General features: G+C 38.8%; 1 protein-coding gene across 1 annotated transcript; it reads left to right on the top strand.

Annotated features, from left to right (window-relative positions):
* The first annotated feature begins 5,554 nt into the window (after positions 1-5,554).
* TRAF6 (TNF receptor-associated factor 6, E3 ubiquitin protein ligase) lies at positions 5,555-16,183 on the top strand. The gene is made up of 6 exons (XM_010194251.1): positions 5,555-5,850; positions 11,135-11,285; positions 11,884-12,042; positions 12,932-13,003; positions 14,373-14,450; positions 15,302-16,183. Exons 1-6 carry the CDS (start codon positions 5,555-5,557, stop codon positions 16,181-16,183), a joined length of 1,638 nt encoding a protein of 545 aa, XP_010192553.1.
* The last annotated feature ends 336 nt before the right edge of the window (positions 16,184-16,519 follow it).

Here is a 16,519-nt window from a genome sequence, read left to right as displayed (position 1 = left end):
ACTTTTTTTCATAGCCGCTCTTCTCCCTGCCTCTTCTTGAGTATTTTCTGTTCTGATGTTTACTTTGTCCCCATAATGGCAGCATCTTAAATTCTCTGCAGATCTACTGAGGGATACAGAAAGGCACAATGCGTGTCCTGAAGTGTTCCCAGTGTGCAAAGGGAGAGCAGAGGCCAAAGAGAGCAGACTGTCTGCTGAAGTAAATAATTAAATGGTATTGTTCTTCTCACTAACAACGCTTTCCTTGTATTTGTTGGTCTGAACAGTTCTCTGTTAAGTGTCTCTAGAAGTTAATAAATTGAAAAAAGGTTTGGGGGTGGGGTTGGTTTGGCTTGGTTTTTTGATTATGGAAAAACCTATGGCATATTTTGGTGTTAAATACAGTGTAGAGCACTTCCACTATTTTACCCTATTTAAGTATGTTAAAAAATAAAAAATGAACATATAGGAATATGTCACCATCTCATCTTCTAAGTAATGCTTAAGCATAAAAATACGTATGTGATTAAAGCCTGACGGCATTCTTTCCAAGCAAAGAGCAATCACCTGGAAAGCTTCAGAAACCCCCAAAGACCACTCTGCTCCAGTGGCAGGAGCTCTTGATAGTGTCTGATGAGCTTTTAATATTGTTGCTGGATCATATATGCCTCAAAAATTCTTAAGTCTTTAGGTTTACATGTTGAAATGGTAAGTGTAGTGGTTATCCAAAAGGCTTGGAAGTCTTGACAGTTACTGCTATTAGAAAAACTAGTTGATATCTCAACTAAATGTTTGCAACACGCTTGCAGACTTTTACAAGAAACTAGAACTTGTTTTTTGCAGTTACAAGCTGTGCCTGAATCTCCTATTGCTTTGGCGTGTCCAGCCATTTGATAGCATTGAAATGAAAGTGGTTTATAGGTATTAATTAAAAGGAACTTGCATCATTTTATGAGCTCTGCCTGGATGAGGCCACAGTGATGATAGTTACAAACCTCATAAAGCAAACACTGCTTATCAGTTGTCAGTAGACCATTGATTAATATGCCTGGGAATAAATGTTGCAATTATTTCTTAATAAACAAATTATCCAAAGTCACTCCACTGGTCTGTCAGTCTCATGACCCAGAAATCTGTATGTACAAAACTGTTCTCAGCGAGGCAGAAGAAGAAAAGATAAAAGTTTGGACAGTTTCCCCCTGCTGCCTGTGTTGCTGAAGGCATTTCCCCTGCTGGCTGTGCGCTGGCCAGGCTGCAGGCAGATTAATTATGTCTCTGAACTCTGAGTAAGAAAAGAGATTTGGAATAAACAGTCTTCTGTATTGATTTCCTTATTTATATAGCTACTCAGTGCAAATTTTCTAGGAAAGGACATGTGGAAATTAATTGTATTCAATACTTACTAATATCAAAATTTTATATTTCATGGTAACTGATACACTCTTTGTACAGTGTTCCTTCACCTCTGCCAAATGCTCAAAGGTATTGTTTTATATTTCAATATAAATAGGAGACACTGCCTACTTTTATTTCCTCCCTATTTTTTTTTATTTTGCATGCATTAATTGAAAATATGGGTGGCTTTTAGTACAGTTTTGGTTGGTTTTGTCAATCACAAGGTACATTCTTCTCACAGGAGTTTGCTTTTCTGCTCTGTGCTATCTCAGATCAACCTAATCACTTTGTAATGCAGCAGTGTAAATAGCAGCATAGAACAGGTTGCTAACTGAAGAAAGGTTTCATTATGGTTTAATCTTAAAGTCGGATCAGTAGTATGGGGACTTTCTGTAGCCTTACTTGTGTCTTTTCTGGGGCATGAAGGTTTGATCCTTAGGGCATTCCAGAATTCTGCAGCGCAAGTAATGATCAAACAAATTCTGTTCATTACCATTCAGCCTGGAAAGCACCTTCCTTTCTGTTGTCAAACAATGCATCTGTTGCCTTAGAGAGAGAAATACACCTTTGCTAGCCCAAGGACTTTGGGTACCTCCTGTGTGCAAGCTAAAACCCATTATCTCTCTACTCGGCAAGTTTGATGGGACTGCCTCGCTCTAGGGAAGGGCATTTTAGGTGCATTACCAAACAGTTTTAAGGCTTTCTCTGCCCGAGAAACTTCACACTAGCGAAAAGAAGAATTACCATGTGCTGAAATTAAACTGTGTTATGTGTTCCTGGATCTGAGGGCTGGATGTTGCCCAAACAAGAAGGGTCATAGAGCAGGCTGCCGCAGTGTTTAATGTACTCAACTGCCACTGCCCAAAAATTGATAAATTCTAAAGACTGTGGTGTAGACAAGGTACTATAAATGAAGATTTGCATATTTTTGTACTTTTATCTCACTCAATTCAGCACAGAGGAAGAGTAACAACTGTTAACAATAGGAAGAAAAACTGATCTGGTTGGGGGGACGTTTGTTAGGTTTTACTTCACTGGTAATCTGTTTCATAATCCAAAAGAAAGGATAGCAGTTTAATGTGAGTTTTGGGACATATGCTTGTTTGGGTTTTAAAATCCATCCATTTCTAGCCTGAAAACTTTTTAAATTCCCAGGGCTAGGAACATGCAAAACTGCTGTGGTAGGCTCACAGAGTGTCTGCTCCACCTTCATCTGGGGAGAGACCTGTCACGAACATTCAGAGAATTTTTGTCTCTATTTGGTTTTGCTCTAGCACTGCTCTGTTTAAGAAGATTGGATCTATGCTCCTGCACTTGGAGGGTAAAATAAGTGGCACAAGAAACAGAACAGTAGTTAAAAATTGTGTGGAAATTGTTTTAAACAATGGTGGAGTAATCAGGCCTTGGTTAATGGTCTGAGTAACCGCTGTGTGGATTTTCATTAGGAAAATTGTGCCTTGCCTCACATCAATAAATGCATGTGGAGGTAGGAGGCTTCTCCTCACAGATAAGATGAAATAGATAAGGGTAGTAGGAGGAATTATCTTATATAAAACAGGAACAAGTTTTAAAATCTGGCTCTTAATCACCTTAGGTAGCCTCTTTGTGCCTGAATTTCCCGGTTTAAAAGGAGGAGCCCATGGTACTTGCACTTCTTTTTTTATGAACCCCTTGGTCATATGCAGTCAAAAAGCTCCCTGTGGGAGTGGCATATATCACTGAATAAGGGGATTTTTGTGTGAGGCTGGGATGTAACTGGTTGCAGTGACTCATTCATTAAAATTACTCTGCTATAGGATTTTTGTTCCTGCAGACTTGAATGTACATAAATGCTGCATCTGCAGAAACAATTTAAATGGACAAAGGGAACATCACTTGCACAGCACTTAAATCTACAAAGTGTTCAACTCTCGAGATTATAGTGATCCAGATCCTGTTTTCTTCCTGATAGGAACCATTTATTTGAAATAAATAGTATGTTTTTTTCCTAGGAACAGCCCAAGGGAAGAGTTGCACACTTCTTTGCAATTAATGTGACCGCGGAATTTGGGTGAAGCTATTGTATTGTCTTTCTTGTGACTTCCTCAATTCATTTGTGACATTGCTAAATGGATATTTGTTCCTCTTCCCTTTCTTAGTCTTACTAAATATACCCTCGTGGCTTAGAATAATGTGAATTTTTCAGCCCTAGAATGACCTGTAGATTCTGATATCCTGCATACCAACATTCCCACTCCATTGGGCCAACTTAGTTCCTGTGATTTTTCATGAAATGCGGCCTGTGGACTCATACTCAGCAGCTGCTGTTATTTAAAAGTTACGTTTGGTTTAACAACAGAAACTCTTTTCTTTTTTTTTTTTTTTCTGCAGAGGAGACCTACCAATGGCAGTTTAAGAAATATTTCTGTCACAGAGCATCTTTCTAAGCATTGATTCTTCTGCTTCCATTCTAAGTCATTGGGGGTGCTGCTCATCGTTGTTGGCCTGTGCTTGAAGAAACTGCTGAGAATTTACTTGATGTTTGGTTGGTATGGCTGTTGTGTTTAGGAGCCTTGATTATAAAGCTTGTTGTGGTAGAAAATGTATAGAATTAATACATGGGGGCAGAGAACAGGAAGAGAAGTAAACATCACTCCTTGGATGCGGTCTCAGACAGCTCTGCCATGGAGTTACTTCTGCAATAAGTGAGCATTGCTGACCAGTTCAGTACAACTCTCAACTGTCAAACTGGGCTTTGAGACTCTGTACGTTAATGGTATTTTGGAAATGTTAGCAGCGCTACTCTTCAGACACTGTTCATACCTCTGCACACCTCAACAAAATGGAAGGTTACGCATTTATACAACAGGATAAAAATTGTTTTGATTCTAACTGTAACTGGCATAAACATGGTAACTTTGTCAGATTGGTTTTGTTTGGTAGATCTGCTGCAGTTTTTTGGGGTTTTTTTGGATGGACAGCTCATACACTGTTAGAGGGCAGTATTGCCAATTGTTTATCATGTAGATGGCCTAAAGTGCATTTCTGTAATGTTGCATGTGTTCAAAATGTATTTCCCATAAATGCTAGTTGAGGCTTTGATTAGTATTTCTGTTGATGTGATCTTCAGTTGTCATATAATAAGTACCCGGGTTAACCTACCTGTCTGTCCTCCTATCCATGAACATATTGATAAAATGACTTGTGATGTTTAAATTCTGATAATGGCAGGAAAATACTCAGTTTTGTGAGCATATGGTCAAAGTAAACTGTTCATTCTGCATCCTTTGCTGTCTGCAGAGTCTGCAGTGGTGGTGCAGATCAGCAGTCCTTACAGTTCAGCTCTTGATTAATCCTTGAATCTCCATCCCTAATATGCTTTAAATGATGTGATGGTATTAGAATGAATGCACTAGGTGAACATTGTGAGAGACCTTACTAACCTGATGTGCAAAAGATCAAATCTAGGCTTGTTTTATGTGCCTGGCTCTGTAACCCTCAGCCTGATTGAAGAAACATAGAATGGTCTGGCTTTATTTCATGTGTAGCTTCTTATTCAATGTAAAATCCTGTTGGCAATTTTAAAATGTTTTTAGCAGTGCTGTTTACTAGAATTTATTTGCAGCACAGCATCTGCTTGGTGTGGGTACTTGGACACGTGGACATGCATCTAAACTGATTTGAAACTTATACTGTGAATTGCTGTATACCGAAAATGTTAAATAACATCAATTCACTGCAAGGAAAGTACGGAATTGAGCTATTGTCATCCAATAAAACTTGGTTTTGTACAGCATTTTTCATGCAAATTATATTTGAATGCTTTAGAAGTAAATCATACTGTAAGGGTAAAGAGGCATTTTCAGTGAACATAGCAAGGTGAAACAGTATTCCTCTTTTTATACAGAAATGAGCTAGTCAGATGAAAGAGATTGCAGAAAGGTGTGTGTTTGAACTAGGCTGACCAGATGCAGTGCTCTTTCCTATGTGTCACAAGATAAGTGAAAAGACTTGTTTTGTCACAGTGTCTGTTATCAAACTATTGATTTTGAGTAGAGCCAAATCTGGACCGCTGTTCCAGTGTTTCTGGTCAGAAATAAAACTTGTTCTTGACTGGAAAAGAAGGTCTTGGAATATTTTAAATTAACACATCTCTTTGTCTTCTTGCAGAGCGTTTCTTCGAAGCACTTGTTTAGCTACTATGAGCTTGCTATTTAATGACAACAGTTGTGGAGCCCAAGACGTGGAAAGCGGCTGCTGCGTGGCGATGGCCAGTGCCTGCAGTGCTGGAGCCAAAGAAGACAGCGTAAGCGTCAGCAGTGGGACTGGGAACCCTCCAAGCTCTTTCACGGAGGAAACGCAAGGATATGACGTGGAGTTTGATCCGCCCTTGGAAAGTAAATATGAATGTCCCATCTGTTTGATGGCTCTTCGGGAAGCAGTGCAGACACCATGTGGACACCGTTTCTGCAAAGGCTGCATTGTCAAATCGATACGGTAAAGGAAAAACTATGGAAGTTGCTTTTTAAAGAAGTTCAGTTACCAAAGCAGAGCAGTTTAAGGGCAGTGTAAACTAAATACAACTGCTTATGGTGCATTACCAGTGAGTACTAATAGAACTTTGGGGTTTTATAATTCATTAAAGATGATTTAAACACCAAAGCATCATGAGTTTGGAGGTTGCACGAGCTTTAGATATTTTGCCATTTTATACAAAATTTACCCAGGTCATGAATTTAAAAGTTAAAACATTAAATAATAATTTTTTAAAAGTAGCCAAATCCTCCAAATAAATTCAATTTTCAGCCCAGGATTATAAAACCTGTCTTTTCCCTATGATTGTTTTTCTCGATAACTACAGGCAGCTACAGACAACGTGCTTTCTTGGTGCAGGTATGGGAATTCATACTTTCAAGTCTTCACTTGAAATCAGCTGCTTTCTTGTTGAGCTGGAAGAGAGAATGTGATGAGGGAATAGTCTCAACAAAATGTTGAGAGGAGAAACTAGGTGGCATCTGGGGGAGTGGGAATGAGATACAAAGACAAGATCAGGGTGGGCTCATAAAAACGAATGATTGAAAGAGCAGGGAAGGGCAGAAGGCACGCTGGTGGAGTGTACTTCCCCCCAAACCTGAAATACAGCAGCCAGTGTCCCACACATGTCAGTGAGTATTGGAACCCATTGATAGGGGGCTAGATATCATGCTGTAGGGTTTCTCCTGCTCAGCATAAGCTAGATTTTTTTCTTACCCAATTGCTCGCGTAGCTCAAATGTCACAGTACTTTGTTAGGAATCTGAGTAATTAGCTCTGTGTGACCCACATGTAGAATTGATTAATTTCCAACTTTACTTTGCACACCTTTGTGTAAAGATGATCAAATTGTCTTCAGTGTTACTGTACAACGTGGGTTTTTTAGGCATTTGTTTTAAATATGCAAAATGGACAGTGCTTTCTTGATTGGTTTTCCATACCATTTATCCAAAGTTCTATTCCATTTCTTTTTCTTCATGGCCAAACAATTTTTTTTTCTCTACTTGCAGCAAAAGAGCAGGCTATTATTTTCCTTTATAGCAAGCACAGAAGTTTATTGTGTGTGTTTGCAGCACAGTTCTAGTTAACATTAGTTTCATCGGTGTTTCTGAGAAAAGGATGCACATTCATTATCCAGACAATGCAGAATACCACCAGTGTTCACCCATGCAAAGTCACTCACCTGTGGATTCTGCAGGGGAAGCTGAGAGATACTCAGTTCTCCACCAACCATACCATGAGATCACCCTGCTCCCTCAGTCCCTTGTCTTGTTCACTACAGTCCTACCTCTGCAAAAAAAGTATGGGAGGCTTTACCCAGCTGCATCACTTAATGGTGTTTGCATCAGCCAGGTGTGTGCAAGGAGGCAAAACACCCCAAACCTTCACCTGTCAGCTTTGACTGTAACGCAGTTCCCTGTGCAGAAGCAGTTGGCTTCACTTTCTGGCCTTTGCACATTCCAACCTAAATTCTTTCAAGAGGTTAATGCACATAATTCCATGCATGCTTGTAAACATTGGATTACACCTTCGTACTAATAAAGACCATTACATTTTGGAATTCCTTACTTGTTTTCTCTGAGCTTGCTCTATTTGATGGCAGTAGCAATTTTTATGCTCTTCTTTAACTTGAATATTTCTGGAAGAAGGAAAAATCTTTAAACCTTCTTGTGGGTATGATGTCTATAAACCCTGTGAAGGTAAATCAGTCCCTGTTGAAGTATACTGAGCTTTAGAAATGTCTGCTTACCAATCATTTCAAAGACAACAGAATTCTGAGGTTGAAAACTGAGGGGAAAATGACTAAACTTAAATTTATCAAAAATGTGTGTCTCATTTCCAGTCTTTCAGATCCTTAACAGCTATGGTGATCTTGTTTTCTAATCCTTTTGCTTTTGCTGATGAGCAGCACAGTTACAGTCATTGGTTAGAATTTACCACAGGACTGAGTGGGGAACTGCAGTGAACCTGTGCTCAGAACACAACAGCTCATAGCAGGTAGAGAAACTTCCTTCTTAAACCCCTGGCATGGGAAATGGTTTCTCTTCCTTTTGAAATTAACAGAGCATTTGCTCTGCTCTAAGTTTTAGGTCTGCAAATAGTTTCAATGACCAGAAGCTTTTGCTTCTTTTATACTATTTCCCCGTTTTTCTTCATTTCAACAGGTAGTGTTGAGTGTTTCAGTGAATACTAAACATAGGTGGAAAGCATTTTTCATCTTGGAGGTTATAGATCATCACTGTGATATTTCAGATGTTCCACTGATAGTAAATGTTCTCTCTCATTTTTTTCCCACTGAAATCTGTCTTTGGAGCGCAGTTTGAGTGAGTGCTTGTGAAAGCAGACCAGACAGATTAAACTGCCAGACCCCTCTTAATCCCTGCAGGGCTGAATTGCAGGCTTAATTGGGATCCATGGATCAAGCTATTGATTTGGAGTATGTAGTGTCTACTGTACAGTATTGATTTGGAGTATGTAATGCCTACAGTACCTTATTGATTGATGTCGCTGACAAGCTTCTGCAGAAGTAAATTGAAAATGGAAAGTGATTTTTACATTCTCTAAGTACTGTTTTTTCATTAAGTGATTGTCACAGCCTTTATTTGATCAGGAAAAAGTTGCTTCAGTTTACTCCTCATTTCCCCACTGTCTTGCTAAAGTGAACACACAGATTAAGGATTTTAAATTATAAAGGATGGATAAGCAGTTTTTGAGTAATTGCTTCTTGTGACTAAAACCATTATTGTTGTCCCTTGTTGAAGTACTTGTGGCTGCAACTTGAAGAGTTTTTTTAAAAAGCGTTTAGATCTTACAGTGTGAGGGACATGATTAGACCCGATGGATTTGATCACAGTAATTGTTTGCCTCCCAGAAGGTCTTGGCATCTTTTTAAATAAAACTGTCTGAAGTACTGTGAGTCATGGTAGTGAAGAAGCTTATCTACCTAACTACAAATAATAGCTTACAAATGTTACTGTCTACAAAGTACTTGATTAGAAACTTTGGAAGAACTAAGTTCAGATGCAGTAGCTAATTAAATTTCACTCTAGTCTTTCCTCTCCTGTATCTTAGGTCAGAGCTAATTTAGGGCTCATAGGAGAACTCGCCAATTATCAGAACCTCTGTTTGTTGGAAAAGCAGAATTATGAACTGACAGGGGGCAGCAAGGAAAGCTTTGGGTGCAAGCAGTTCATCAAACAGCTGGCATGACTGCAGTTAAAATGTATGCCCACTGTTTCAGCTTCTAGGCTAAACTGCTCAGTTCCTAAAATCACAGAGCAGGCTTTTTCTTCAAACAAAATTATTCTGGCTTTGCTTTTCATACCTATGTTTTAATTTCAAGGGAAATTAAAGAAATGTTCATTGTACTTTGTAGTAAATGATTATTGTTTCACAGATGCTGTTGTGGGTGGCACAGCCCAATGTGATAAATAATTCCAGCGTAGGAAAGCCCTCACTGTAATGTAAATTAGAACTGCAGTGCATAAACTCAGTTCTGTAATAGGAAATGTATAGCAACATCTTTGTCTGTAAATGGCTCTAAGCATCCTTTTAAACACAGTCTCAACACTTTTAAATGGTGTTTGAAGTCTGTTTAATGTACAATAAGTTATTGCCCTGTCCTTACTATAATAATTGAAAAATTGCCATTCATTCTTATTTTACTCTTTGTCTGCCAGTTATTTAAACCTGGGGATGTGGTAATCATTATTTAAAATTCATCTGTTGTTGGCTGTTATACATGATTAGCTTTTCTGTGTAAAAATAAGGCTGCTGTCTTATCAGCAGGCCTACTGAACTATCATACTTCACCAAATAGGGTATTTGTAACCAAGTTATACCTGTGAAAACTGATTTCCTGTAGGTTGCCTGCAAAGTGAGGGAACGTTTCTGGGCTGTGACAAAGGTCAGCACACCAACCATAGCTCAAGGAGCTATGAAACAAAACTGCACTCTAAGTATTTTCTTTTTTCCACTTGTCCTACTATGGCTATCAGACTTGTGGGGAGCTCGCTCTTGCAAGCAAAACCTAGGAAAGGGTGTTCATTGTCTCTGTCGGAAGTCTCAGTTTTACCCCCGCTTCCTCTAGCAGCGTTGCTGATGAAGAAGTTGCTGAACAATTATTTCCTTTTCCAACAAAGAACGCAGATTCCCTCCTGGTCTCCGCAGCCCACTAGGTTCTACTTCCCCTCGTGCTTGCAAGCAGTGACAATGATCTGGCCTTTGATCTGTGCACCACAAGTGCTCTCTGACATTTTTCTGCCCCATGCATTTTTCCATTTTATTGCTGTTTCCATTAGCACGTCACTTCAGCTCAGAAGCTTTGATTCCTCATGCCCCTTGAACTGTATTACTTGTGAAGAGATACGTTGACCTATTACTTTTAGAAATGAGCTGATACTGGATATTTTTAAGGGAAAATTTGGTGGAGATGAACCCTTTTTTACTCCATTTCTAATGATTCTTGTGTTTAAATGCAGGTAGACAGAACCTGACGAAGTGGAACAGGCTGTTAGTCCTCTTGTGCAAGTTGCATGCACCCATGTTTCACCATCAGACTCCGAACTTTTGCCAGTTAGCACTGACTTCCAGTCTGTCTGCTGTTAAAATGACTTCAGATACAATGCCCAGTTCTAAATCCAGTGTACTTTTCATAGTTATTAGTAATTTTTGTGTCTGGAGTTTTTTCACCCTTCTTTGCTATATAAAGAAACAGATTGAAGGATGACCAACTGATCAAATGGTTGTACAACAACAACTGCAAAATGGGCTAAATGAAAAGTAATGCCAAATAGATGAAAAGACATCTTTGCGTTTTTCTCTCAGTTCTGATCATCTTGGCTATTTATAAAGTGAGAAAGAGGGGAGGAGGTCCAAGAATCTTTTAAAGGATTGTTTTGAAATATGTGAAATATTCCTTGATGTTTACCTATGTGAAGTACTTAAGGAAATGGGACCGTAAGTTCTTAGTTTCTTTACATCATCCTCAAGTTTCTTTCCAGACTGTCTATCATGGCATTTGTCCAGGTAAAAACTCCCGAGTTAGAAAAGTGCTGTAATCCCAGTCATGCCCCCTCTAGTTTCTCTGATGTACATTGCATACTTTGGTAGTTGCCACATAAATGCCATTGTTTTCAAAGACTTTCTAAATGTGTTTTAATTTGGCCACTAATGTCTTGCTAGTGTAAAAATACTTTAAATGAAGGACAAAGGAATCTTGGAATATCTTTTTCTTTTCTGCATTGTAGAGATGCAGGTCACAAATGTCCAGTAGACAATGAAATTCTGCTTGAAAATCAACTTTTTCCAGACAACTTTGCTAAACGGGAAATTCTTTCATTAATGGTTAAGTGTCCCAACAAGGGCTGCAGTATGAAGATGGAGCTGAGACATTTAGAGGTGAGACATTTAGTTTTGAAAATATGGAACCTTGTTTTCATGAAAATAACTTAACGTAGATAGTCATACCTGATACCTGTTTATGCTGATTCAATGCATTGTTCATTCAGTACTATAACTGTACACACTTGGTTTTTTTGTGAGTCTTTAATTGTAATTGGGTGGTTCTAAAGTGAACATTGTAGTGCATGAAAATTGCACTAATGCAGCTTCTCTTTAGGATCACTCATGTTTGTCTTCTGATCAGCTGTAACTGTATTTCACACAAGTTCCCTAATGTCAGTTTAATATTCCTTCAGAGTAGCTAGATATATTAGTTGAAATAATTGCTTTCGAAAATAATATGCAAAGTTAAAAGGATAAACATAAAGCTGATTTTTTTACCTGAGAGCATTCTTAAAGCTCTGAATACACAAAGTCCTGATCTTAGTCATGGGACAATTACAGGTCAGTGGTAAAGTCAGCATAAGTGGGTAAAGATTTGCTTGCATGGGGGAAAGACTGCACTTTGCTCCTCTTCTGCTGTGCTTTATATTGAAAACAGATGAGACAGTAGTACGTGTTTGTAGTATCAAATCCCTCTTTTCTCCTTGTTCAGGACCACCAGTTGCAGTGTGATTTTTCCACTGTGGAATGCTCACAGTGCCAGGGAGCCTTCCAGAAGAACCATCTGAAAGAGCACATGACACAGGAATGTCCAAGGCGTCAAGTCTGTTGTCCAAACTGTGCTACATCTATGGCCTACGAAGATAAAGAGGTACTTGGCAGGAGTCTCGGTTTTTCAACCTTCATTCGCATGGGTTAGCTTGTAAATGGAACATCAGTTTTAAAAAGAAAATGTTTTAATCTAGAAGAGCTCTTTGTGCTGCACAGGTGAGAAGCTGCATACTCAGGACATTAGTGTAGAACAGGCAAAAGCTGGGGAGGGGATTGTGCTTAAATACAGACTTCTTGGGAACCCTGTGGTGTGAAAAGACTTGTCTAAGAACTTTAGATTTTTGGCTGTACCATCAGAGAGGCTGGTATCTACTGCCAGAGTAACACACAACGCAGTATTTACATGTATAGTTTTTATGCCTGACAGAAAGGATGTGTCAGGAGATGCATCTTTTGGGGATATCTGCTAATACACAAGACAAAGGTAATTTCTGAATTCTGCTGCTGGCTCTGCCTTTTTTACCTGGGTCATACTGAGGATAGTCCTTTCTTCTTTGAGCTTCCATTTCTTTATCTGTATATGGATGTGTTGTATGTAAAGAGCTATTAATTTTATGATATAATACTGTGAATGGTCTAACAAAAATACCTGATGCAGTCCAACAATACAAAGAAACCTTTAATGTAGCTCCATTGCAATTGAACATGAATTTCAGAAACTCCTGGATAAATTCAGATTCCTTTTGGAGCATAAGAGCTTTACTAAATAAACTGTCTGCAACTTTATGAATCTCTTGTATAAATCCAGGAAAAAACAGTAATTATAGAAAACATACTGTTCAGGGCAAGGGGGTTGTCTTTGTTTAACAGTTGCATACAGCTAAATATGAAATTAAATAAAAATGCAATGTCTTATCAGAGGTGATTAGCACTCTTAAATTCTGTAACTCTCTTGATTCTTTCTTTCCTCTCTTTCTCTGCTAACTCAGATTCATGACCAGACCTGCCCACTAGCCAACGTATTTTGTGAATATTGCAACACAATGCTCATTAGAGAGCAGGTAGGTGACTGCCTTTCTCTGTGCGTAATCTAGGTCAGATGTTTTGTATTTACATTGCTTCTTTAATCTGAAATAAAACTTGAAGAAACAGTGTGTCTGATAGCTAATAAATCTCTCCCTGTCTCTCTCTGAAAGTGTCGCATCCAGTGCAGGTGTAATACTCTTTTAAATGCTGCTCCAGCTTGCAATTGCAGTCTGCTAAACCTCTGTAGCATTTTTGGCTGCAAATCGCAGTGTTTATCTGTACTGCTTCTTGACAAGGGGCCATGCTGCATGTTTTTGATACTGAATGGAGGTTAAAGAATACCAAGCAGCTGCCAGTGCTTATGGCTGACATCAGAAGACATGGCTTTGATTTGGGCAGAGAGGGAGAATATTTGTAATTGGAAAGCTGCTGTTGGAAAGGAGCTATAAATAATTCACTATGAAACTGTAGATGCTGACTGGAATTCTGCTTGTCCATTACTGTTGTAATAGCCGTTATTATTTATTAAAAAATAACTTCATTGACAGGAGAATGATAAATGTTACTTAATTTGCAGCCTATCCCTATTTGAATGGGATGGCAACTATGTTAATGCCCTGGGTTAAAATAATGAACAATCTTGTCAAATTGGAGAAATACTTTGAAAAACAGGATTGAGTTTGGTAATGACAAAGAAAAAAATCTGTCGTTAGGTAGGGTAATGACCTGCAAAAACAGGGAAGAGAGGGTGCTGAACTAGGTAATGGTTTAGAATTAATGGCTGGCCTATATTAAGCTTGTGTTCTGCTTCATCACGATACTTAAACAAGGCAAACATACTGGCTTACATAAACAGGTATTTTGCCTGTGAAACCCAGAATTATCCTTGGCTCTGTTTAGAGCTCATAAGGCCTCAGCTGAAGCTGTCCAGTTTTTGAGGTGGGGATGGATAGGGAGGATCCAGAGCAGTGAGATAATTGGGTCTGGAGAGAATAAACCATAAGAAAAAGTGGAGTAACTTGAGCTTTTAGAGAAAGAGGATAATGAAGAGACACAAGTATATGCAAGTAGTGCTTCAGAAGGGAAGGAAATAGACTGTGATCTACCTTGAGGTTAGGCTAGAAACAAAAGGCATTTGTTCTAGCAAGAAAACCTGAATGCTTTCTGGTGCCTAATGTAAAAACAAAGCAAAGTAATTGTTGAAGTACATAGAAGGAGGATGCAAAAGTTTTATCATCAGCTAACAATTTTGTTCAAAACTTCCATGTTTCTTTGAGAAATTGTAAACGTATAAACTGATCTAACTCAGGTACATATTCAGAGTCCATCCAGCTGTGTTCTTTTAGGATGTTATGAAAGAATACTCTTGGTGCAAAAACTAATTTCAAATCTGGTTTGTTTTAGATGCCTAATCATTATGACAATGACTGTCCTACTGCCCCAGTGCCATGTTTTTACAGTGCTTTTGGATGTCCTGAAAAGGTAAGCCTGTTCTCAGAATCATGAATTGCAGGGCTTCTGCACGTGTTGGTTGGTTGGTTGGTTTTTTGTTTTAACGAGTTTTCCTATTCTTGTCTCACTCACCAGCCAAAATCCTCAGTGATTTGTGGAGTTTTTATTTTGTTTCTTTTGAGGTATCTTAATTCTAAAACACTAGATGTTGATACATTGCCTTTCAAAAGTACTTTTCAAATTTAAAAAAAAATCTGTGAATGATTTGCTTGATGAACTTGCTTTTATTAATCCATGAATGTATTCCCAGCTTTCATATCATTAAAGTCTCTTCTAGCATTTCTTCCAAAGTTGTGACCAAATACAGCTAGGGCTCAAATAGTTCAGTGAAGAAAACCCTTACACTTTATTAAACTGGAGAATTATTTAATCTGGACACTCTTATTTCTAGTTGTTTAATACCTCTGTAAAAATGGATCTTCTCTCTTCATCATTTCTGCATCAGTTTTCATACACCTTTGTATTTGGCAATAATGAGCACTTTAGCAAATTAATGAAGGGAATACAATGCTGATTTAGAACACATTAAAAAAAATAAGTCTGTGTTTATCACTAACACCCTTTCACCATGTCACTATTTTGAGTTGAACAGTATTTGCCCAATGGCACTTGAACTGCTTTTTTCATTTGTCATGATCTTAAATTTGGAGACCTCCACTGGTGAAGTGCTGCTTTGTTTCATCACCTGTTCTTGAGTCACACTCCAGTTTGACTCAAGATAACACTCACATACCAGAAGTGACTACTTGTCTGATTTCCTTCAGAGCTATGTTTAAGATAATGCTTGATATGTTTCTAATGCCATCTCTCTTAAATTCTAGATGCAAAGGAATGAACTGGCACGACATATGCAGGAGTTCACTCAGGTTCACATGAGAATGATGGCTCAGAGTTTTCAAAATATTAGTGTTACTGCTTCAAATCCTGTACCCTTCCTCAATGGCCTACCCTTTGAGCCTGCCCTCTTCTCACACGTGCCACATGCCACGTATGATTGTAATCCAGAAGTTGAAAACTTCAAAGAAACTATCCAGCAGTTGGAAGGTCGTCTGGTGAGACAAGATCACCAAATCAGAGAACTCATTGCTAAAATGGAGACTCAGAACACTCACATGGCAGAACTCAAACGTACTATCCGGAATTTGGAGGGAAAGATTACTGAAATGGAGGCACAGCAATGTAATGGTATTTATATCTGGAAGATTGAGAACTTCAGTGGACTTCAGAAAGCCCAGGAAGAAGAGAGACCTGTCGTGATGCACAGTCCTGGCTTTTACACTGGAAAGCCTGGCTACAAGCTGTGTTTGCGCCTGCATATCCAATTACCAAATGCTCAGCGTTGTGCTAATTTTATATCTCTGTTTGTCCACACTATGCAAGGAGAATATGACAGCCATCTGCCTTGGCCTTTCCAAGGCACTATACGACTTTCTATTTTGGATCAATCAGAAGGCCCTGAAAGGCAGAATCATGAAGAAGTAATGGAAGCCAAGCCAGAGTTACTAGCCTTCCAGAGACCAACGATTCACCGCAATCCAAAGGGTTTTGGTTACGTGACTTTCATGCACCTGCAGACTTTGAAACAAAGAACCTTTGTAAAGGACGATACACTTCTGGTGCGCTGTGAAGTTCTAACGCGTCTCGATTTGAACAGTCTCCGCAGAGAGGGGTTTCAAGCTCGCAGTACTGATGGAGCTATGTAGGCTGTAAGTCTTAACCAGAGGAATGGAGTCACAAGTCATGTTCTTCCACCACAGATTACAGGCGTGCTTCATTGTCCATATAGGCTGCATCTGTAAAAGATCATAGTTGCCAACATAGTTGATCTTCACCTGCATAGAACTTTGTTGTTGCTGATAGACTTTTATTTTCTGTATGAGGTCATGTGTTCAAATATTTGGTATTGTTCTCTATTGAAATAATAAGCTACTTCTGTAGCAGGCTAACTAGATGAAGTGTTGTTAATCAAAACTGCCTACAGGAAAATCCTATTGAAGTATCCGTATATCTCAGTTCGATAAAACTTAAGTCATATCATA

Source organism: Mesitornis unicolor, unplaced genomic scaffold (genome assembly GCF_000695765.1).
Source record: "Mesitornis unicolor isolate BGI_N332 unplaced genomic scaffold, ASM69576v1 scaffold3551, whole genome shotgun sequence".
In the NCBI taxonomy this organism is placed as follows: Eukaryota; Metazoa; Chordata; class Aves; order Mesitornithiformes; family Mesitornithidae; genus Mesitornis; species Mesitornis unicolor.
Note: the sequence above shows the minus strand (reverse complement) of the source record. Positions and strands in the feature narration are given on the sequence as shown.